Here is a 22945-nt window from a genome sequence, read left to right on the forward strand (position 1 = left end):
GGCAATATGATTATTAAGGTAAAATAATAATGATGTGGTAATAATTCTAATAAGTAATGTGCTAGTTTCCGTTAGGTCATTTATCCCTTTCTCTTTTGTTCCTATCTTTAAACATTTCAAAGAGCATTACATGAAGTCCCAAAGCTCTGTGTTACTGTGGTTTTCATTTTTATGTGTCTAGTTTCTTTAAAATTATCTATTTCAAAGTATTTGTATTATCTATGATGTTTCATAATCAGTTCCTTTTCCATTTTAATATTAAAACAACTTTTAGCTGGTCTGAAGTTTTGCCTTGCTGGATTTCTTTTGTATGTTCTCTGTCTCCCTCTGCTGCTCAAATCAGGACACTGCCGAGGTCCCATTTTACTGTTTTCAGCTCACTTCTTTGTAGCTGGAGACAGCTCAGCCCAGTGCTAGATAGGGTAGATTGGGGGCTGGATCTCAATGAACCTCTGAACCCGCCCCGTGGCAGAGTACCGGCTGTGCCCCTGATAAGTTTTTTTCCTAAGTGGCTTTCGTACTGGGTTCTCAGAGAAGTGCGATGAATCTAAGCATAGACTCGTTCTTAAAAGGCCAAGCATGGAGATAACCTAGAACCCCTACACAGATGTAGCCCAAGGCACCTCAGGCTCCAAGTGGGTTCCCTGGTAAGTAGAACAGGGGCTGTCCCTGATGTGAACTCAGTGGCTGGCCCTTTGATCACCTCCCCCTGAGGGAGGCAGAGTGGCTGCCTTACCAGGCCTTGGAGGAAGACACTGCCGCCAGTCCTGATGAGACCTGATAGGCTAAGGTCAGAGGGAAGGGGAGGAGGAAGTCTCGGACTAGGGGAGGGCCAGGAAGGAAAAAAGAAAGGAAGGGCGGGATTGGGAGAGGTTGAGGGAGGGTGCTACAGCTGGGACATAAAGTGAATAATATGTAATAAATCAAAAAAATAATTAAATAAAAAAGGCCAACATTTGCCCTAGGAGCATGAGCTGAACCCACTCTACTGCCATAGGTGGTTGCTAAGAAACCTTATAGATCCACAGTGTTAATCTTCACTGGGAAGTGCCTCTAGCTGAACTTCCTTCAGGGTTTCTTCTGCTCCAGCAGGGTTCCCTGGGCCATTGTAGCTGTGTGGGGAGCCCAGGCTCAGCCTGCCATCTGCTCTGGAAGATCCTATGTAGTTTGGGTCACCAGCGTTTTTCTTAGAAGAGCTGCTCTGCCAGCAGCTTTGAGAAGTTGCTACCTGAAAAAAAGACAGTTTCAAGGGCACTGCCTTCCTTTCTCAGCCTCTTTTCTTTAAAATAATAATAATAATAATAATAATTAGTTTGTTTATTCATTGTACTTCTGGGTCGTAGGCCCCTCCCTCCTCTCCTCCCATCCCCACCCTCCCTTCTGCAATCACCCTGCCCTATTCCTCAGAACTCTTTTCTTAAAAGGACAGAGGTTGTTTTGTTTCCAGGGAGTACATATTTTATTTGTTATGAAAATAAAGCCAAATGTTAGCCTGGCAATAGCATTTCTTCAGGAGGAAGCAATGGAAAGTTAATAATTAAGCCAGCATCTCCACCACTTCCCCAGAGGATCTAGAGACTGAGGAAGAGAGAAAGCAACAGACTTACTGCTGGAAATAGAGGCTGAAAGCGCCACTGATGATAAACATGGTAACAAAAATTTGTAGACAAGATCAGTCTTACGGTTGGTGTGAAATTATATAATAAAGGTTACTTTGATTCCAATAGACCTAATTAGTTAGAACCCAAGCTTAACTTTGTGAATATTAACAAAATCTGAGTAAATTATTTTTTAAAATCTTTTTAAAATAGTCAAGATTTAAGAAATCATAAGAGTTTATAACAGTCTAGATCTAGCAAGAGGAAGCATCCAGGTGACAAGACTGAAAGAAACGGATTTCACTTAACAAAAATACCAAATTCAAAGTTAGAACTGAGCTGTTGAAAGCAGAGCAGAAATGTCAGCAATCAAATTGAACAATAAAAGTTGAAAGTAAATATTTTCCAGGGCAAAGAGCTGTGGTATCTACCTCAGTTACATCCATAGATGTACATAGATGTACATCCATACATACCTCAGTTAAATCTCCGTAGTTACATCCCAGGAGATAAGAGTTAAGTAGAAAGACCACTGGCTTTTCTAAGACTGGGGCATATTCTAAACTATTTCATTCTTTCCATTTTTCCAGTGCTAGAGATCAAACCCAGAGCTTTGACCATGGCAAGCAAGCACTGTACCTCTTTCCTATCTTTTTTTAACCCGGGAAAGGAAACTATGCCTACTATGAACACTTAGACACAGCAAAATCAAATGTTCCTTGGAGGAAGGGACATTCACTACAAAAGTTCCTATGTACAATTTCACTCATATGAAATATACATATGAGGCATATATTTGTTTCTTAGCTTATTTAATGTGGAGAATGCGGATTTGACAGTTATGGTTAAAAATGTGAAGTATCACAATGAGATACTCATCATTCATATCCACATCTATGCTTAATATAATCATTTTTGGAAACAGAATAACAAGTATTGGCAGGGAATGAAAACAAAACCTAAACAGATTTATATGGCTGTTAAAAACTTTAAATAGTTTTGCCACTGGCAGTTCTTGAAAACAATGAATGTTAAATTCACTATATAACCCACAAATTCATTTCTGGGTGCATTATTACCAGGGAACTGAAAACACATATTTATGTAAAACCTTGTATATATATGCTCAAAAGGAATTTTTCACAAAAATACAAAAGTACAAATAATGTTTGATTTCTTCAGAGAGGTACAAATGTTCTATAGGAAAACATCAATGACTTTTGCAAAGTACTTAAAAAATACCATCAATCTTTAAATCATATACTTTAATAAGGTAAATTCTATCTTCATAAACTCAAAGTGCCAAGGAAAAAAGACTATGGTTCTTTTTGGTGAAAACTCATAAAGATATATATATATGTATATTTATATATTTGTATATTTATATTCTATATTTGTTATATATTTATATTATATATTTATATCCCATGTAATATATTAATATATTATATTCTAATATATATTTAAATAAAATATATATAAATATACACATATATACTTATATATGTGTATATATAAAGATATACATATATATATATGATGGATTTACTGATGACTCTAATTTTGTACCTATATCAAAAGTAATTGACCTGTATACTTCTGATGAGCCAAACTTGGAGACCCATTTATGTCTGCAATTTCTCCTGGACAAGGTCTAGCCTGTAACAAAAACAAGCATAAACCGTGAAGTTAAAAGAGTGAAAAGCTATGTATGTAGACCCTTACAAGGAAAGTAACAAAGAAATGTAACCACAGAAATGTGACTATTAGAGTCTCTGGTAAAAGTAATGTAATGATTTTAATGTTGGATAATAGAATTCAGTGTAATGTTCCTGAGATGAGGAGGACTATGAGAATATTGGATACTGGTCATCTTTGAAGAGGTAAGAGTCATTGTTCCTCCAAACGTACTTTTAAAAAAATAGCATCCTTCAGACTGAAGATATTATAGAAAGGCTGGATCAGTGGAACAGGACTGTCATTCAATCTACTTTGGAGGCTTAGGCAGGAAGACTGAAAATTGAAACCTAGACTAGTTCTACAGAGGGAGTAGAAAGAGATCAAGGATAATGGGGAAAACTCAATAAAATCAGAAAGAAAGAAAGAAAGAAAGAAAGAAAGAAAGAAAGAAAGAAAGAAAGAAAGAAAAGAAAAGTCAGTTTTTAAGTACTTTCTTAGCATTCACAAGGCCTCTGGCTTCAATCCCCACTCCTCTTCCCCTGAATGAAGAAGTTTAGGAAACCCTAAGATCTTGTCTAATATAAACAAGTGAGATATTAGTGCACATTGTGTTAGAACTTGAGCGAAAAAAACACTCAAATACAACAGAAACAGGGCAGTGAAGGAGGGAGACAAATTAGAATAAAGTATAACAAATTAGAATAAAGTATAATAATATAAAGTATAATATAATGTAGCCTACTACTTTGTATGGTAACTTAAAACAAATTTAGGAAGAGGAAATTGAATTGACAATGAAATGATATCAAAAGGTACAACCTTCAAGATATGCTTAGGTCATGGTGGCATCCCTTGTGAGTAGCTTGAGGCCATTATAATGGGAATGAGCCATTGTGATACCATTACTGGCACAGGGAATCTCCAGCTCCCGTTTGTTCTCATGGTGCACCCTTCCATGTAATGCCTTCCAATCAGTGACCAGCACTGTGCTACATGTAGGCCCCTAGTCTCGCATTTCCTATCCTTTCACTAGAATTTATGTCAATTAAATTTGTATTATTTATAATTGTCTCAGTCAAACACTTAAAGAAATGCTCAACATACTTAGTCATCAGGGAGATTCAAATCAAAATAACCCTGAGCTTTCACTTTACACCCATCAGAATGGCTAGATCAAAAACTCAAGACACAACACATGCTGGCGAGGTTGTGGAGAAAGGGGAGCCCTCCTCCATTGATGGTGGGAATGTAAACTTGTACAACCACTTGGAAATCAATCTGGCACTTTCTCAGACAATTAGGAATAGTGCTTCCTCAAGATCCAGCTATACCACTCCTGGGCATATATTCAAAATATGCTCAACTATACAACAAGGACATTTGCTCAACCATGTTTGTAGCAGCTTTATTCATAATAGCCTGAAGCTGGAAACAACCCAGATGACCCTCAACTGAGGAATGGATACAGAAATTGTGGTACATTTACACAACAGAATAAACTCAGCAATTAAAAACAAGGAAATCATGAAAATTTCAGTCAAATGGTAGGATCTAGAAAAGATCATCCAGTGTGAGGTATCCTACAAGCAGAAAGACACACATAGTATATACTCACTTTTAAGTGGATTCTAGACCTGTAATATAGGATAAACATACTAAAATCTGTATACCTAAAGAAACTAAGCAAGAAGGAAGTTCCTGGGTAAGATTATCAGTCCTCACTCAGAAAGACAAATGGGATGGACATTGGAAGAAGGAGAAAACAGGAAACAGGACAGGAGCCTATCAGAGAGGGCCTCTGAAAGTCTCTGCCTAGCAGTGTATCAAAGCAGATGCTAAGACTTGTAACCAAACATTGGGCAGAGTGCAGGGAATCCTATGAAAGAGGGGGGAGATAGTGGGACCTGGAGAGGACAGGAGCTCCACAAGGAAAGCAACAGAACCAAAATATCTCGGCACAGGGGTCTTTTCTAAGAGTGATACTCCAACTAAGGATTGTTCATAGATATAACGTAGAACCCCTGCTTAGTTGTAGCTCAGTCTCTAATTGGATTCTCTAGTAAGGGGAACAGGGACTGTCTCAGACATGAACTCAGTGGCTGGCTCTTTGACACCCACCCCCCCTTGGTGGGAAGCTGCCTTGCCAGGCCACAGAAGAGGACAATGCAGCCAGTTCCGATGAGATCTGATAGGCTAGGGTCAGATGGAACTGGAGGAGGACCTCCCCTATCAGTGGACTTAGAGAGGGGAATGGGAGGAGAAGAGGAAGGAAGAGTGAGATTGGGAGGGAATTGGGGGAGGGGGCGCTACAGCTGGGATATAAAGAGAATAAACTGCTATGTAGGTGCTAAGAATCTAATCCCATCCTTTGCAAGAGCAACCAGTGCTCTTTTTTAATTTATTTTTTATTTTTTTTTAATATTAGTTACACTTTGTTAACTTTGTATCCCTGCTGTATCCCACTCGCTCATTCCCTCCCAATCCCACCCTCCCTCCCTCATCTCCTCCCTGCCCCTTTCCAAATCCACTGATATGGGAGGACCTCCTCCCCTTTCATCTGACCCTGTTTTATCAGGTATCTTCTGCAAAGTCCTCCTCTGTGGCCTAGCAGGGCTGCTCCTCCCTCGGGGAAGTGGGGGAGGTCAAAGAGCCCGCCATTGAATTAGTGTCAGAAGCAGCCCTGTTCCCCTTATTAGGGTACCCACTTAGATATTGAGCTACCATGGGCAACATCTGAGCAGAGGTTCTAGGTTATATCCATACATGGTCCTTGGTTGGAGAAACAGTCTCATAAAAGACCCCTGTGCCCAGATATATTTGGGAAGAATGTTCACCAACCCTATATCTGACAGAGGGTTGATATCCAGAATATATAAAGAAATAAAAAAGTTAAAAAGCAACAAACCAAGCAATCCGATTAAAAAAAATGGGGTATGGAGCTAAACAGAGAATTCTCAGTAGAGGAATATAGAATGGCAGAGAAACACTTAAAGAAATGTTCAACATCCTTAGCCATCAGAGAGATGCAAATCAAAACGACCCTGAGATTTCATCTGACACCCATCAGAATGGCTAAGCAACCAGTGTTCTTAATCACTTAACCATCTTTCAATCCCTCCAGTGAGTATTTTTTAAAGTCCTCAATATTCCCATTCTTCAGGGAAATGCAAATTTAAACTACATTGAGACACCACTTCACCCCATCAGAGAACTAATAAAAACAAACAAACAAACCCAAAACCTGAAAGCAGATGTTCAAGGGGATATGGGGAAAAGAGGAATGTTGACTCACCACTAGTAGTGATGCAAATTAATACAGATAGTATAAAAACTGGTTTGGAGGCTCTGCAAGAAATGAAAAATAAAACTACCAAGTGACCCAGCTGTACATTCCTGGGCATATGCTTATTGCTGTTACACTCACAGACTAGATGTCTATCAACAGGTGAAAAAAATCACTTAAAAATGTGGTATGTACAGACATTATAACATTATTCAGTTGTAAATAACATTAAAATCATGAAGTATGGAGAAAATTTGATGGCTATGGAAAGCATCATCATTGAGCAAGGGAAAAACAAAATCAGAATGACAAAATCCATATTCAGTCTCATAAGTGGGTTCTATCCTGTGTGTATGTGTGTGTGTGTCTGTCTGTGTAAGATTATACACGAGAGTAAGTGTGGGCAAAGTGTTGGGGGTTGGTCTGGGCCATGTATTTTAGTGATAATTACTGGCTCCCAAGATCAGGTCCCAGCCCGGACAAGCACTTTCTCAGATACACATGTCCATGTGGTAAACATTGCCTAAGAAATTATTCCTGTTTGACTAATAAAAAGCCATCCTTGGCAGGACAAAGGTGAGGTGGGCAGAGCTGAGGTTCTATGGTCTGGACAAAAGAGGATCTTGGAAAGTAGATACGGACGAAAAGAGGAAGAAGCCACTAGGTGTTAGTTGGGGGAGAAAACCAAGTGGCAGAAGAACTCCAAGAATGGCGTAGATGGAATAAGATACTCAGATGAAGAAAAAGCAAATATTTGTGGAGTTATGGACAAAATTCCATCTATATATTAACCAGAGAGGAATGGTTAGGGCAGATGGCATGGGAGAGGAGCTGGAATATATGAGATAGTGTAGGTGGAGTTACCTTCCCCACCTAGGTAAATATCATAAAATCTATCAAGTGTCTGTTATCATTTTTAGTGGGTTAATGATAAACATAGGCCTAAAAATAAGCAATATTTTCAGCAACAGTAAAGTCTAAAATCCTTGAAAAGACTGAGAAAGAGTAACAGTGATGGGGAGGAGAAGCAGTGTGGACACAAGGAAACATACTTATGTAAGAAGTAAAAAACCTGGGAACCAGTAAGCTCTAAGGCAGGAAGCAGGAAGTGAAAAGGGTGTGGAGGAACTGGGAGGAAGGAAAATGATAAAAATGTCACTTTGTTTAAAAATGTCATTACACTATCTAGCATGTCATATACTAATTTAAAATTTAAATTTAAAAATGAGGAAATGTCAGTGGCTAAAACCAAATTTATGAAAAGAACAAGATCTACCTAACAAGAATTAAAGTGCTATGGAAATATTACTTAAAACACACAGTCACACCACAGCAGTCCAAGGAAAGACAACTAAGTGCCCTGTTGTGTGCATCATTAAGGTGGACCAGTGTGTGATGGAGAGGTGGGAAAGATGGAGTGTTCAGTGGAGGGATGGGAGACAAGTTTTATACACTGTAGAGAAAGGTGGAACTGGAGAGTCAACAGCAGTAAGGAACAGGCAGATACGATGAGCCTGTGTAACCAATGAGGACATGGTGAGGCCCTGGCTCCAGCTGCCAACAAAGGGTCCATATCTGAGTCTACAATCCTACTGCAGTTACGGTCTGTTTCAATGTCTGTGGCCCAAGTTACCACCAAAGGCTAAGCAGATGTCTGTGGTGAGGGATGCCACCAGAGACCACGTGGATGTCTGAGGACCATGCTACCACAGAAGGATGTGCTAACCTGAGTGCCCTGCACTGCCACCTGGGGCCATGGGGCCATCTGAGCTCATCCTGCTGCTGGGGTCCATGTCCCGGTCTGTGGTCCTATCATAGTCGTGGGCTATGCTGATGCCCCAGACCTGGGTCACCACCAAAGGCCAGGACGTTATCCCTGGTCAGGACTGTCACCTGAGGCACTGTGCTAAGCTGCCTCCTTCCCTTGCCTACCATGAGCTGGCACCACCCCTCTTTGGCTGTCATGATCAGGGTAGCTAACAGCCCTTGCTTGGGTAGCACCAAAATTACTTGATTTATACAATTATTTCTTACAACAGATTTTTGAAGATAGATATTTTTAAAGATAAATATCTCTGCACTCTTTTTCATATGTGCCTGTGTCTGTTTATGTGTGTGTGTTGTATAAACGTGTGTACTATGGAAGTCAGAGATCAATAAGAAGTGTTGTCCAACTTGTGTCACTCCCAGTTATCCCTGGTTATTCTAAGATGGCGGGCTAATGAACATCAGATATTTGTCTATTCTTGCCTCCCCAGCATCACACACACACCATGCCAGAATTTTCACGTGGGTGCTGGGCATTGAACTTGGGTTTCCTTGCTTTCCTGGCAAGTATTTTACAGAATAAGCCTCTTTCCCCATGTCAATTGTCCCCCTTGATTTCAGCGTCTCATCTACTCACTTTCTTGATGTACTGGCAGAGGAACTATCTTCTCTTCCTGTCTTACGGGGTGAGTCATGGACACAACCAGGTTATGGAGACCCAAGGACATCACAGTTTTCAAAGAGATGTTGTAGCTTTTAGTGACAGTCACTGTGGTATTGAGGTTCTGAAGAGTGTACGCTTCTGTGGACACTATGACTCCTGAGGGGTGAATTGAGATTCCAGGGGCAGGCTTTCCCACAGCTGAACAATGAAGATGATGGAGATCTTCAGAGCCAGGAACAGACTGGAGTTCAGTTACTAACTCAGATACAGCTAAGGCAGAGAGGGAAACAAAATTAATACAAAAGCAAGTTATACCAAATTCTCTGTTGTTGAAGAGTGGTGTTTTATATGACACCTAAAAGCTGAAAACACAGCCGTATCAGATTCCTACCCCCACACATCATAACACTTCCAGTACCTGTTCTTCTGTTCACTGGCTGCGGTCTCAACTTCCATGGAGTATGCATTATATCATGCACATCCCAGCACTTTACACATATAGCTACACAATAAGGAATGCTGGTGTTCTCACTAGCCTTGTGACATTTTGCTTCTTTGAAGACTGGAGTCCTCTCATTTCCTTCATTTTCACCTTTCCTTGTTCTAGTCTGCTGTCTCTTTCTTTTCTCATATCTTTCTTATAGCACAGTAACATTCCAATACTCTTCTTGGGTTTTCTCCTCTTGATGGAAGCCAGGACAGCATAATGTAAAGAAATGATGTGAAGAAGAAAAAAAATCCTGCCTGAACACACAATTTCTATTAGTCTCTTTAGAGGAGTTTTAATCTAGAACATGGCTCCTCTGGCAAGAGATCATATCCAAAGACCTACTAGGTCTGAATGTTCTGGCTAGAATACAAACATGCCTTTAATCCAAGAAGACAGAGGCAAGCAGATCTCTGAGTACAAAACCATCTGGTATAGAGCAAGTTTTAGGAAAAGAAAAGCTTAGATCCAGATGTGGTGGTACACACCTTTAATCCCAGCACCCAAGAGACAGAGACATGAAGATCTCCGATTAGAACTGATTAGTTCTGTTGTGGCAGTTTGGCTGAGGCTGTGAGTTGAGAGGCAGTGCTGTGGAGTTGAGTTCATGGCAGTTTAATGGGTCAGTTACAGAGACAGGTCACAGAAAGAGAATGAGATAGACACATGGGGAGACAGAATGAACCAGAGAATGAGAAGAAGCCAGAAGATCAGAACATATTGCCAAAGTTAGTATGAAGCCAAGCAGAGAAATTTAGTCCGAAGCTGAGAGAAGCCAGATTGAATCAATCAGCTTGGAGAAGAGTTTGAACTAGAATAACTGAATTGAGCCAGCCAGCCAGAGTTCAGAAAGAACTAGAAGTGAGCCTGCTCAGCAATAAGTCCCAGAGGCTAAAAACATTGTAGGCCTAGATACAATTGTATGAAGGCTAGAAGCTTCTAGGTCTAGGCTTCGTTTAGTAGATGAAGGTAGTAAGCAACTGAGATGAGAATTACTTCAAGCAAATAAAAGATATTTTTATAGGGCTGCATTATGTTTCCCTGTCTAAATAACTTGGACTCATCACCATCAGCTTCTCTTTGTCTAACTTTCTTTCTCTGGACAATGTCCTTACAAACTGTAACTCCATGATATCTACCCCCATTATGGGAACCTATATATAACATTAGATACCTAAAATGTTAAGACAGGTTTGTTCTCCATGACTACCATGTGGAAAAGTGTTCATAAGACACTTGTAGCAGGCTTCATCTTCAAATGTCACTTCCTGGATAGTTATGAAGGAGGCGCTGGGTTCCAGGATCTTGCAGTGCAGCCTGTTTTCATATGGTGGGAGGATCTTTTCCCCGTATTTGCGACTGTAAGTGCCAATATTTTGAGGCAAAGAGCCTTGGATCTTTTGCCAGGTGATTTGCTCAACATTTGACAGACTTGTCAAGTTGCAGAAGATGGTCACGTTTCTCCCAAGGACTGCAGTCTCATAATTTTTATGTTTTATCATCTGCAATGTCTCTGAAAATGACACCCATTGTTAAGTGACATATACTTCAATACTTCTGTGGAACATTCTAAAAACCCAACCACATACCTTGATTTACCTTACTCATACTATATCATAAGCTTTTCACTTATTTCATTTTCATGATCAAATTACAAGCAACTTTGTAGCAAATATTTTCAAAATAAATGTGGATCTAATCAGCACAAAAGCATCATGAAAGTCTCAAATGAATGAGACAAGTTTGTTGTTGACTAAAACCCTGTGTTTATTAGTCAGTTTTCTGCTCACACTTTACATGAGCTGATCTGTAGTACTGTAGTCTTATAGCAAGCTTTTGCTTTCCTGGACCTCAGTATTTTCATTGCCATTAATATTAATAGGCTTAATGTTACCTGCCTCACAGTGTTGAATAAAATGGGAACAGAAGTCATGTCACCACAAATGTTTTTGTTTCCATAGGTAGTTTGGTCCTCGCCTTCAGGGAATGGTTAAATAGTACAGATGAAATCCCAAACGAGCAACAACAACAGTAACATACAAGCTGCCCATCAATGATTCTACAGCAATTTCTGTACTGCTTTGCCCCTCGTCATCATTTATTCCCAAGTTCTGCTCTCCAAATATGCACATGTAGATATATGGAGGTTACCATATCTTTATTCCTGCTCTTGAACTTATTTTTGAGAAATTTATTTAACCTTTAAAATAATGCTTGTGACATGGGTATGTGTTTTTCAGCACATGTGCTCTCAGAAGATTCAAGATGTTTGTGTATCCCCTGGAGTTACATTTACACGTGCTTGCCAACCTCCTGACAAGTTCTCAGGACACAGCTTGAGTCCTCCTATTGAGTACTATGTGCTCCTAACTCTTGAGCCTCTCAAAACTCCTTCCCCAAATTCTTAAAGAACACTAGTCAATTCATTAACCTGTGGAAAACTAAGGGATTAAATGCTGTTAATTCAATCATTCAGAAAATAATAAAACATTTTCTAATTCTTAAATTAGGTCAGTTTTTAAAGATAAAGAAATCATAAGGCAAATTATTTGTAGACACATCCTGGTAGAAAAGATTTTTAGTTTAGTAGTCTTTTCTGGGATTTTTAGAAAGTGTATAGAAAAAAAAGGATAAGATTCTACTCACAGTCATATATGTTCAGGCCTTAGGCCTGGTTTATTACTACTTTAATATAAAATATATGTATATGAAAGGAATCATATCTTTATGCTAGTAACCTTTTTTGTTTGTTTTTTTTACCTTAATATCAAATATTGTAAATTGTGTTTTAACTCAAAGGTCCTTTCACTTCCCATGTTCTCACTATTCTTCCTCTATTACTTTCTTATCTAAACAAAAGTAAACGCAACCACCCAAATAAAGTATGGGGAACTTGAAATATGACCTTGAACTAGAAAATAATGCTATTCTCTGAAAAATGCAACTGGCCTTGCCTTTTCTTCACTGGAACCAGTAGTCAGTCTACATTTCAAAAACATATTCACATTACCTTCCTCCATAGTCAAACCAACCATCCAACCAATAAACAATACACAAACAACAAATACAATCAAACCAAACCAAACCAAACACACCAAAACCTCCAGCATCCAAATCAACTAATGAACCAAACAAACCACAAGACAGAGCTAAGAACTGGGTAAATAGGGAAGAGGAGGGTGGATCTGGAAAGAGTTTAGGAATGGGTGAATACGATCAAAACCCTTTGTACAAAATTTTAAAAGAACCATTAAAAAAGCTTTATTTTTAAATTATTTATTTATTACTTATTCACTTCACATAGCCCCTTTACTCCTCTCCTCCCTGTCCCACCCTCTTTCTGTCTTTCTCCTATTCCCCTTCTCTACTCCGCAGAAAGGGGAGCCCCCACCACCAGCCCACCCCAACACATCAAGTCACATTAGGACTGAGGGCATCCTCTTTCCCTGTGGCTTGGAGAGGCAGCCCCACCAGGGAAATGTGATCGAAAAACAGGCAACAGAGTCCATGTCCACAGGCAGTCCCTGTTCCTCTTACTAGGAAACCCACATGAAATCTGAGCTGCCCATCAGCTACATCTGTGTAGGGAGCCTAGTTCTATACCATGCTTGGTCTTTGGTTGGTGCTTACATCACCACAAACCCTTTGGTTTGTTGGCTCTGTTGGTCTTCTTCTGGAGCTCCTGTCACCTTCAGGTCCTATTATCATTTCCCCAACTTTTGTACAAGACTTCCTACACTTTGCCCAATGTTCAGCTCCAAGTCTTAGCATTTGTTTCAACCTGCTGCTGGGTGGAGACTCTCAGAGGACAGCTCCTGTCTGCAAGCAGGGCAGAGTATCATTAATAGTGTCAGGGGTTGGCTTTTTCCCTTGGGCCAGACATTGGTTGAACATTCCTTCACTTTCTGGTCTATCTTTATCCTGAGCATCTTGTAGGCAGTGTAAATTTTGGGTCAAAGTTTTTGTGGGTGGTTTGGTGTTTCCCTACCTCCACTAGGAGTCCTATCTAGTTAGAGGGTGTCCTCTTTAGTCTCCATGACTCCTGCTACTAGGAGTTTCAGCTAGAGTCATCCCTATATCCTTCCAGGAGCCTACTCTGTTGTAGGTCTCCAGTTTGTCACAGAGATGCCCCTACCCATGGTCTCTCTACTTTCTGTAGATCTGCTGTCCTCCTGCCCCTGTTCTCCCCAGGTCTAATCTCCACCACCATTTCTCTCTGAGCTCCCTCTCTTACCTTGTTCCCTCTCTTCAACTGCTTCCACTGTCAGTTTTCCCTTGCTGAGTGATATTTAAACATCCTTCTTGGGGGCTTCCTTGTTACTTATCTCTTTTGGCTCTGTGAATTTTAGTACGTTTATTCTGTATTATATGGCTATTAATCTGCTTATAAGTGAACTCATATTACGTGTGTCTTTCTGGATCTGGGTTACTTCACTCAGTATGATCTTTTCTAATTCCATCCATTTGCCTGCCAATTTCATGATTTTCTTATTTTTAATAAATGAGTAATATTCCATTGTGTAAATGCACCAGAGCCTTGTCTAGCCTCAACAGAAGAAGATGCACTCAGTCCTACCTCAATTTGATATGCCAAGGTGGGTTGATATCCATGTGGAGTCTCTCCTTCTCTGAGGAGAAAGGGATGGGGGTATAGGAAAGGTGAGATGAGAGAAGAGGACTGGGAAGAAGAAGGGAAGGGAAATTTCAATAAGGGTGTAAATAAATTAATTAATTAGTGAACAAGTGACTTTGCTCAAGATTAAGCCAACCATCCACCCACATATAAGTAAAACAATCCATCTTCAGAAAGGCAAATGTCAAGTTTTCTATTCTTTGTAAACCCTTGTTTTTTTCTTTGTGTGTGTGTGTATGTATTCTACATGTATGTATTTCTGTACATGACATGAAAGCAGGAAAGCAAGGGGAATAGTGAAAAGACAAAGGAGAACAAGGGAAGACAGGGAAAGGGGAAGTTATGGGTGATGAATATGTTTAAGCTACTTGGTTCACTGAAAAGATAATTGTCGTTATGAAACCCACACAACGAATATATGTCAATAACAGCAATCATTCTGTAAGTGTAAGCATATAAACGTTATTTCATTTAATCTGATTCTATTTCTAACATAAGATATGCAGTCAATCCTCATAACTTCCATTTTGACGACACAATCTTAACTTCTATTTTATTAAAAATTTATAGTAGTTAATCGGTTTTAATTTTTTTCATGATTTCTTTGACTATTTGCTAAAATGGATTTACACTGTTAATTTATGGAGATAATTTTCTTCACTGAGCTACGTTGTTTGGGGCCATCAGACTATATAAGGCTGCGAATGCTTCTCACACATCCAAATAGACAACAACATCTCCTTCTCTGCATTACTCTTTTAGTTCCCTAGACTCTCATTTCTCTATTCATTCCTTTCCACAGCACCAAAATAGCCTCAGAAAAACTTTGTGTGGCTGCATTGTCTGTGGTTATTTCCCCCCCTTTTGTTTCTGATTTTGTTAATTTGGATATTGTCTCTCTGCCTTTTAGTTAGTTTGGCTAAGGGTTTGTCCATCTTGTTGATTTTCTCAAAGAACCACAGAAGAAGACAATGCAGCCACTCCTGATGAGACCTAATTGACTAGGATCAGAAGGAAGGAAAAGAAGACCTCCCCTATCAGTGGACTTGGGGAGGGGCATGCATGCAGAGGGTGGAAGAAGGGAGGGATGGGAGGAGGGAGGAAACCACAGGGGAGATACAAAGTGAATAAAGTGTAATTAATAAAGAAAAAAAAAGAAAAAATATTTCTGTGAGTCAGAATATAAAGTGGTCCCCTACATGCCAAAAAAATGACCTAGAGTTGGAAATCATTATGAAATGTGTCCCCAAATATTTTCTTAAAAGAGTGTGATGGTTGGTTGGAATCTCAACTAGGCACAAATTATAATATACAATATTCATCCTACAGGTTCTGTTTATCTAGACAACAGTGACTATACAACCATGAATGAAAAAATACAAAACTTGATCCCAACAAAATACTAGTATATACTTTCAATCGGATTACTCTTTATATATATTTCAAAAAAATACACAAATGTGTCTCTACTATTGAAACCATTTTCATATTTGTCCCAGCATGGATGAGAAGTCACTTTCCTTTTCATTTTTCATTGCATTCTTTATTTGCCCAGAACGGACCCCAATCCAAAGCTGTTAACCCATGAACTGTGGTTTTTACATTTCAAAATATCTACAACCCCACCCTACACAGAAGACTTCCTCCTACTTTAAAAAAGCAGAAAAAACATGGCCTGTAGGTGTGTGGCCAGAAACTCACTATGTCACAGCTGAACTATACATAAACAATACCATTTCTGGGATTTCTTTTTAGTTTCTCATTATGTTTTCAGTGAACACAACTGTCTAGTTTTAAATCCCTTTAATATAGATAAATGGGACTCTGTTCTCATCAGTCAATCAAATCGGGACATATATATATATATCCTCCCAGGACAACCATCTCATAATTCTCATCCTTTATCCACTGTGAAGACGCTAAATGAGAGCCAGTGTTAGGAGATATATATTTCCATATTACAGTGAGATATTCAAAAAGCCTCTGTCTCTCTATCTAATGATTACCATTTTATTTGTTCAACTTGATTATCAAGGAAATGAGGGCTACATACACCAAATGTCTAAATGAAAGCAAACAATATAAAGTTTGATTGAGAATGTGCATAGATAACACAGCTCACACGCTCTGCTGAAGGGAGTGTTAGTTCTGTGGGTACTCAGTGGAAACCCCTGTGGCTATTTTATCACTGACCACAAGCATCTCTACAAGCAGTAAGACTACTCGTAACATGAATCTAAAGAAGGGCATGCGTGTGTTCTGCAAAAACATGAAACATGATGCTCCTGGAACTTTATTGTCATGATCAAAACCGGATTGCAAATCTAGTATATACTTCATGACACACTGTAGTGGATGGACCCACACTCATGGGTAAAGGGGCAGGACAATTAGGATGCAGTAGGTTCTTTTTTTAAAAGCATATGAATTTATTATGGGGAGGTGAGGGTGGATCTGACAGGAGTAGGAGTGAGTGTTAAGTATGATCAAAATTCATTATATGAAATTCTCGAATAATTAATAAAATATTATATTAAAAATAATAGATTATATAAGTAAATTATAGTATTACACAAAGAAATTCATTATGCATTGAGATTTAATGAGCTACATTTTCTCTAGAAATGTGATTCAACTTATTAATGAATAAGAGAAACAAGAAACAAACGAAAATGATACCGGTCGTCTATTCTTCAAATCAACAACAGATTAAACAAGGCCACAGAGGAGGACTTTGCAGCCAGTCCTGAAGATACCTGATAAACAGGGTCAGATGAAAGGGGAGGAGGTCCTCCCCAATCAGTGGACTTGGAAAGGGGCAGGGAGGAGATGAGGGAGAGAGGGTGGGATTGGGAAGGAATGAGAGAGCGGGATACAAGCTGGGATACAGATTTAATAAAATGCAACTAATAATAAAAATTAAAAAATTAAACAAACAAACAAACCCATAGTGTAGTAAGACAGGCTATGGAGAATAAAAGGAAAGAAATCTTGCTGTCTTTTGCTGGATGGGTGCAATAGATTGTATCTTCACCAAATGGAGAACAGTCTCCCCAGAGCAAAAACTGCAAAAGATCAAGGCAGAGACACGATTCAAGTCAACTGTTCACCATATTTTATGAACCAGTTATGATGAATGTAGAAGAATTATACAAAAGAAAGTGAATATTGGGAGGAAAGTTGACCTTGTACTTGGCCATCACCAGCTCCAACACCAGCCTCAGCCTGTCTCCGTCTCATGTGTTTTAAATTTATATTTAAACCTTTGAAATACTCATTCTTCAAACTTTGTTTATCTACTTCCTTGTTATTTTATTGTCACCTCACATGAGATGTAATCCAAATTTATTTAATGAATTTACTTCATACTGTACTGAGAGAGAGAGAGAGAGAGAGAGAGAGAGAGAGAGAGAGAGAGAGGTCTAAATACTGCTGCTGTGGATTATTATCCATTTCCCTACTGTCTGCTTAAAAAACCCAACCACACAGCTTGATCAACTCTATTCATATAATGTCATATGTAATCCACTCATTCCTTCTTCATGATCAAATCACACGCAACTTTGTATCAAGTATTTTCTTAGTAAACACAGTGAGTCTAGGCTGTTAAAAAAGCATCACCAGCTTTTTTTCCTCCTCGCGGCCGCCATCTTGCAGGCGTGACGGTCCGTGACTTGGCGTGACCATGACCAACACCAAGGGCAAGAGGCGCGGGACCCGCTACATGTTCTCGTGGCCCTTCCGCAAGCACGGCGTGGTGCCCCTGGCCACTTACATGCGCATCTACAAGAAGGGCGATATCGTGGCCATCAAGGGCATGGGCACGGTGCAGAAGGGCATGCCGCACAAGTGCTACCACGGGAAGACGGGCCGCGTGTACAACGTGACGCAGCACGCCGTGGGCATCATCGTCAACAAGCAGGTCAAGGGCCGCATCCTGGCCAAGCGCATCAACGTGCGCATCGAGAAAATGAAACACTCGAAGATCCGCGACAGCTTCCTGCGCCGTGTCAAGGACAACGAGCGGCGCAAGCGCGAGGCCCGCGAGCTGGGGACCTGGGTGCAGCTCAAGCGCCAGCCGGCGCCGCCATGCGACGCGCACTTCGCACTTCGTGAGGACCAACGGGAAGGAGCCCGAGCTGCTGGAGCCCATCCCCTACGAGTTCATGGCCTGACACGCGTGGGCGCGCCAGGGGACCCTGTCACCCTCCCTTACGAGCTCATGACACGCGTGTTTCCCAGGGGACCCCACGCCCTGTGTAAAGAGCCTCCCGTGGGCCCTGCGCCCAGTTCAGCACCTGGAGTGCAAATAAAGAATCTAAATGTGAAAAAAAAAAAAAAAAAAAAAAAAAGCATCACCAATGTCTCAAATTCATGAGGCAAGTTTATTGTTTTGAGAAACCCTGTGTTTACCAGTCAGTTCTGTGCTCAGCTTTACCTGGTCTCATCTGTATGACTGTGGTCTTCTAGCATTGTATTACTTTCCTGCACCTCAGCGTTTTCGTCTCCATAACAGGCTTAACATTACCTGCTTCACAGTGTAGAATAAAATGAGAACAAGAGGCCATCTGACAGTTATAAGCCACCTCAAACAATTTAGGTAGTTTGGTCCTTGCCTTCAGGGGAGAATTCAACACATGAAAAACCAAACTAGCTACAACAAAAAAGCAACAACGGAGCTGTCCATCATTGAATCCACAGCAGTTTCTGTATTGCTTTGTCCCTCATCATTGTTTGGTCCCAGGTTCTCTTCTGCTTTAGAGTTGTGAGCTATTTCATGACAGAAGTCTTCCCCAGTATGCATTTTATTGACTACTTTATTATTTATTGGTGCTAGGGATTGAACCCAGAACCTCACTCATGCTAAGCAAAATCTTTATTTTTAAACCTCAGGGCCTCTTTTCTGTTTATTTTCCTTTGGTTGTTGTTTCTGCTCCTGATTTGTATGTCAGAACAGTATATTATTTTTTAAATTATTCTTGTGGCATGTGGTATGTGTCCTTGAATGCATGCACCCCAAGAGGATAGAAGAAGTTTTTGGATCCCCTGGAGCTGGATTGACAGGTGCTTTGAACCTCCTTCTATTCTTGGAACAGAACTTGTGTCCTTCAGCTGAGTATCATGTGCCCCTAACTCTTACCTACTGAACCAACTTCAAGACTCCTCACCTGATTTCTTAAAGAACGCCAGTGATTGCCTTACCCCGAAGAAAAGTGATGGAATAAATATTGTTAACTCAGTCATTCACAATGAACAGAAAATACGACAATAGTTGTTGAATTCTTACATTAGGTCAGTTTGTTATGACAGAGAAATCTATAAGGCAAATTATTTGTAGGTTTGCTCATATCATAAAAAAGCTTTTAATTACCAAGAAGAGGCTCAAAACAAGTCATTCTTAACATTAAAAGGTCTGCATGCTGTTGACTGTGAACACAGGGTGTAATTAAAAAAAAAAGATGTTGTGAAGAGATATTTTGCTGGCCTCCTTCCATTGTAGTTGCATAAAGCAGATAAAGAGACAACTGTCTAATTTGAGCAAGTTGTAAGCCTGAGAAGCTGTAAGCCTGCTGCCATCCTCACTCATCTTCCATTTTCTACAGTCATTGTTTCACATGTAATGATTTGCTCCTGTGTGATTATAAAGGAGTATGATTAACACACAGACCCTAGCCTATTTTCTTCTTTACCTACTGGGATAAAAGGAAACGTCCTGTGACCTAGTATTTATTTGCCACGCACTTCCAGCTAAACATCTATAAAAGAAAAATAGCCTTACCTGATTCTTGGGCACAGAGAGTAAGCATTAAAAGACGGAGAAGACAAAAGAATAAAAAGTCCATTGAATCTGTTGGTTAAAGTTGTCGCTAAAGTCAAAATATCTTATCATAGCTGAGCTGTAAAAGGAGACTGCAATGCACAGCTCCTCTTCCAAAGCTTCCCGTCAAAAGGTTGTTCATTAACAGGGCTCAGTCTATTGTGGGCGGTGCCAAACCCAAGGCTGGAAGTCTTGAGATCTGCCAAGGCGGGATGCTGCACAACTTTAAACTCCGTATTCAGGAGGCAAAAATAGTCATATCTCTGTGAGTTGGAGTTTCAGATACTCAGAAGACACAGTGGATGAGTTTGAGAGGAAGGGTGGGATGAAGAAGAGAGGAGGGAGTGGAGTGAGGAAAGGGAAGGAAAATTATGCATATAGTGTTCATATGTGAGATTCTTAGAAAATTTGGTAAAAATTATTATAAATTAAACTCCTTTGCAACTTTTTTTTGGTATTTTCTTGCTCTTATCCTCTAGGTTTTTTTTGTTTGTTTGTTTGTTTTTTCTTATCTTCTGGAGGAGACGCTGAGATTCTTCTATGATACAATTCCCAGTTTCTTTGTATTAGGGGCAGAGATTGAACAAGACATAAAAGAGCAGTAGTTAGTGTGTAGATTTACAAATTGGACAAAAATGAAGAGTATATCTACAGAAGGAGAATGATACAAGTCTAGGTGAAATGAGGAGCCACTTCATTCATTCACAGGAATGAAGTGGATTCATTTTTTATTTTTTAATTATTTTTATTTTTATTAATTTCAGTTTATTCACTTTGTATCCTCTCTGTACCTCCCTCCTCCCCTCCCAATCTCACCCTCCCTCTTCCCCACCCATGTCCCTCTCCCAGTCCACTGAAAAGGCAGGTCCTCCTCCCCTTCCCTCTGACCCTAATCTATCAGGTCTCATCAGGAGTGGCTGCATTGTCTTCTTCTGTGGCCTGGTAAGTTTGCTCCCCCTTCAGGGGAAGGTGATCAAAGAGCAGGCCAGAGAGAGTCCCTGTTCTCATTACTATGGAGGTCACTTGGATACTGAACTGCCATAGGCTGCCTCTGTGCAGGGGTTCCAGGCCATCTCTATGAGTGGTCCTTGGCTGGAGTATCAGTTTCAGAAAAGACCCCTGTGCCCAGACTTTTAGGATCTGTCACTGTCCTTGTGGAGCTCATGTCCTCTCCAGGACTTACTGTCTCCACTTCTTTCATAAGGTTCCCTGTACTCTGCCCAAAGATTGCCTGTGAGTCTTAACATCTGCCTCAATACTCTGCAGGGTACAGCCTTTCAGAGGCCATTTGTGGTAGGCTCCTGTCCTGTTCCCTGTTTTCTGCCTCCTCTGATGTCCATCCTCTTTGCCTTTCTGAATGGGGATTGAGCATCTTAGCCAGAGTCCTCCATCCTGATTAGCTTTTTAGGTGTACAGATTTTAGTTTGTTTATCTTATATTATGTCTAGTATACACTTATGAGTGAGTATATACCCTGTGTGTGTTTCTGCTTCTGGGATACCTCACTCAGGATGATCTTTTCCAGTTCCCATCATTTACCTGAAAATTTCATGATTTCCTTTTTTTTTTTTTTTAATCGCTGAGGAATATTCCATTGTGTAAATGTACCACAATTTCTATATCCATTCCTCAACTGAGGGGCATCTGGGCTGTTTCCAGCTTCTGGCTATGACAAATAAAGCTGCTACAAACATGGTTGTGCAGATGTCCTTGTTGTATACTTAAACATCTTTTGGATATATGCCTAGCAGTGGTATAGCTGGATCTTAAGGAAGCGCTATTCCAAATTGTCTGAAAAAGCACATGATTGATTTCCAAAGTGGTTGTATAAGTTTACATTCCCACCAGAAGTGGAGGAGGGTTCCTCTTTCTCCACATCCTCTCCAGCATGTGTTGTCACTTGAGTTATTCATCTTAGCCATTCTGATGGGTGTAAGGTGAAATCTCAGGGTCGTTTTGATTTGCATTTCCCTGATGAATAAGGATGTCGAATATTTCTTTAAGTGTTTCTCTGCCATTCAGTATTCCTCTATTGAGAATTCTGTTTATTTCTGTAACCCATTTTTTAATTGGATTACTTAATTGGTTGCTGTTTAACTTCTTGAGTTCTTTATATATTCTGGATATTAGCCCTCTGCCTGATATAGGGTTGGTGAAGATCCTTTCCCAGTCTGTAGGCAGTCATTTAGTTTTGATGACAGTGTCCTTTGCTTTAGAGAAGCTTTTCAGTTTCATGAGGTCCCATTTATTGATTGTTGCTCTTAGAGCCTGTGCTGTCAGTGTTCTGTTCAAGAAGTTCTCTCCTGTGCCAATGAGTTCCAGGCTCTTTCCCAGTTTTTCTTTTAACAGATTTAGTGTCTCTGGTTTTATGTTAAGGTCTTTGATCCACTTGGAGTTTAGTTTTGTGCAGGGTAATAAGTACGGATCGATCTATTTTCATTTTTCTGCATGTAGACAACCAGATAGACCAGCACCATTTGTTGAAGATGCTATCTTTTTTCCATTGTATGGTTTTGGCATCTTTGTCAAAAATCAGATGTCCATAAATGTGTGGGTTTATTTCTGGGTCTTCTGTTTGGTTCCATTGATCCACCATTCTGTTTCTATGCCAGTACCATGCAGTTTTTATTACTGTTGCTCTATAGTACTGCTTGAGATCAGTGGAGATAGCACCAGAAGAGTTTTTGTGTGAAGCCATAGAATGGTTGTTTGACTCCTGTCTTCTTGGAATCTATAATGCATATTGTGCCTTGCATGGTACAGTGAGTTTCCATCCCTGGACTGCAGGTGCTGCTTTGAGCTTGATAGAGGTTTGTTTAACTGTTTAGATTTGGCAAGGTATGCATATGAGAACTTGCCTCCAGCTTACCTGAGAACTGTCCTCCTACTTTTTAGAATTTCCTTGAAAGTATCCTGCTTTGTGATTTTCACTGAAACTAGTTCTTCCCCTTGAGTTGCCCATTCTTACTCTTTATAAGCTGTAACCTAAAATACAATAAACCAAGACTTGATCAG

General features: G+C 40.0%; 1 protein-coding gene and 1 pseudogene across 1 annotated transcript in view; one reads left to right on the top strand and one right to left on the bottom strand.

Moving 5' to 3' along the window:
* Positions 1-20010, bottom strand: part of LOC110543640 (OX-2 membrane glycoprotein-like) — a 33437-nt gene extending 13427 nt beyond the window's left edge. The window contains exons 1-3 of the mRNA XM_060370987.1: positions 19892-20010; positions 10654-10992; positions 8966-9262 (exon numbers count right to left, since the gene is read on the bottom strand). Coding sequence (XP_060226970.1) covers positions 8966-9262; positions 10654-10992; positions 19892-19955 — 700 coding nt within the window. The 5' untranslated portion in view covers positions 19956-20010. The remainder of the gene's footprint in view (positions 1-8965; positions 9263-10653; positions 10993-19891) is intronic.
* On the top strand, positions 17797-18287 carry LOC110544835 (large ribosomal subunit protein eL21-like; annotated as a pseudogene).
* Positions 20011-22945: the final 2935 nt, after the last annotated feature.

The sequence above is a fragment of the Meriones unguiculatus genome, chromosome 17 (genome assembly GCF_030254825.1).
Source record: "Meriones unguiculatus strain TT.TT164.6M chromosome 17, Bangor_MerUng_6.1, whole genome shotgun sequence".
Taxonomy (NCBI): domain Eukaryota; kingdom Metazoa; phylum Chordata; class Mammalia; order Rodentia; family Muridae; genus Meriones; species Meriones unguiculatus.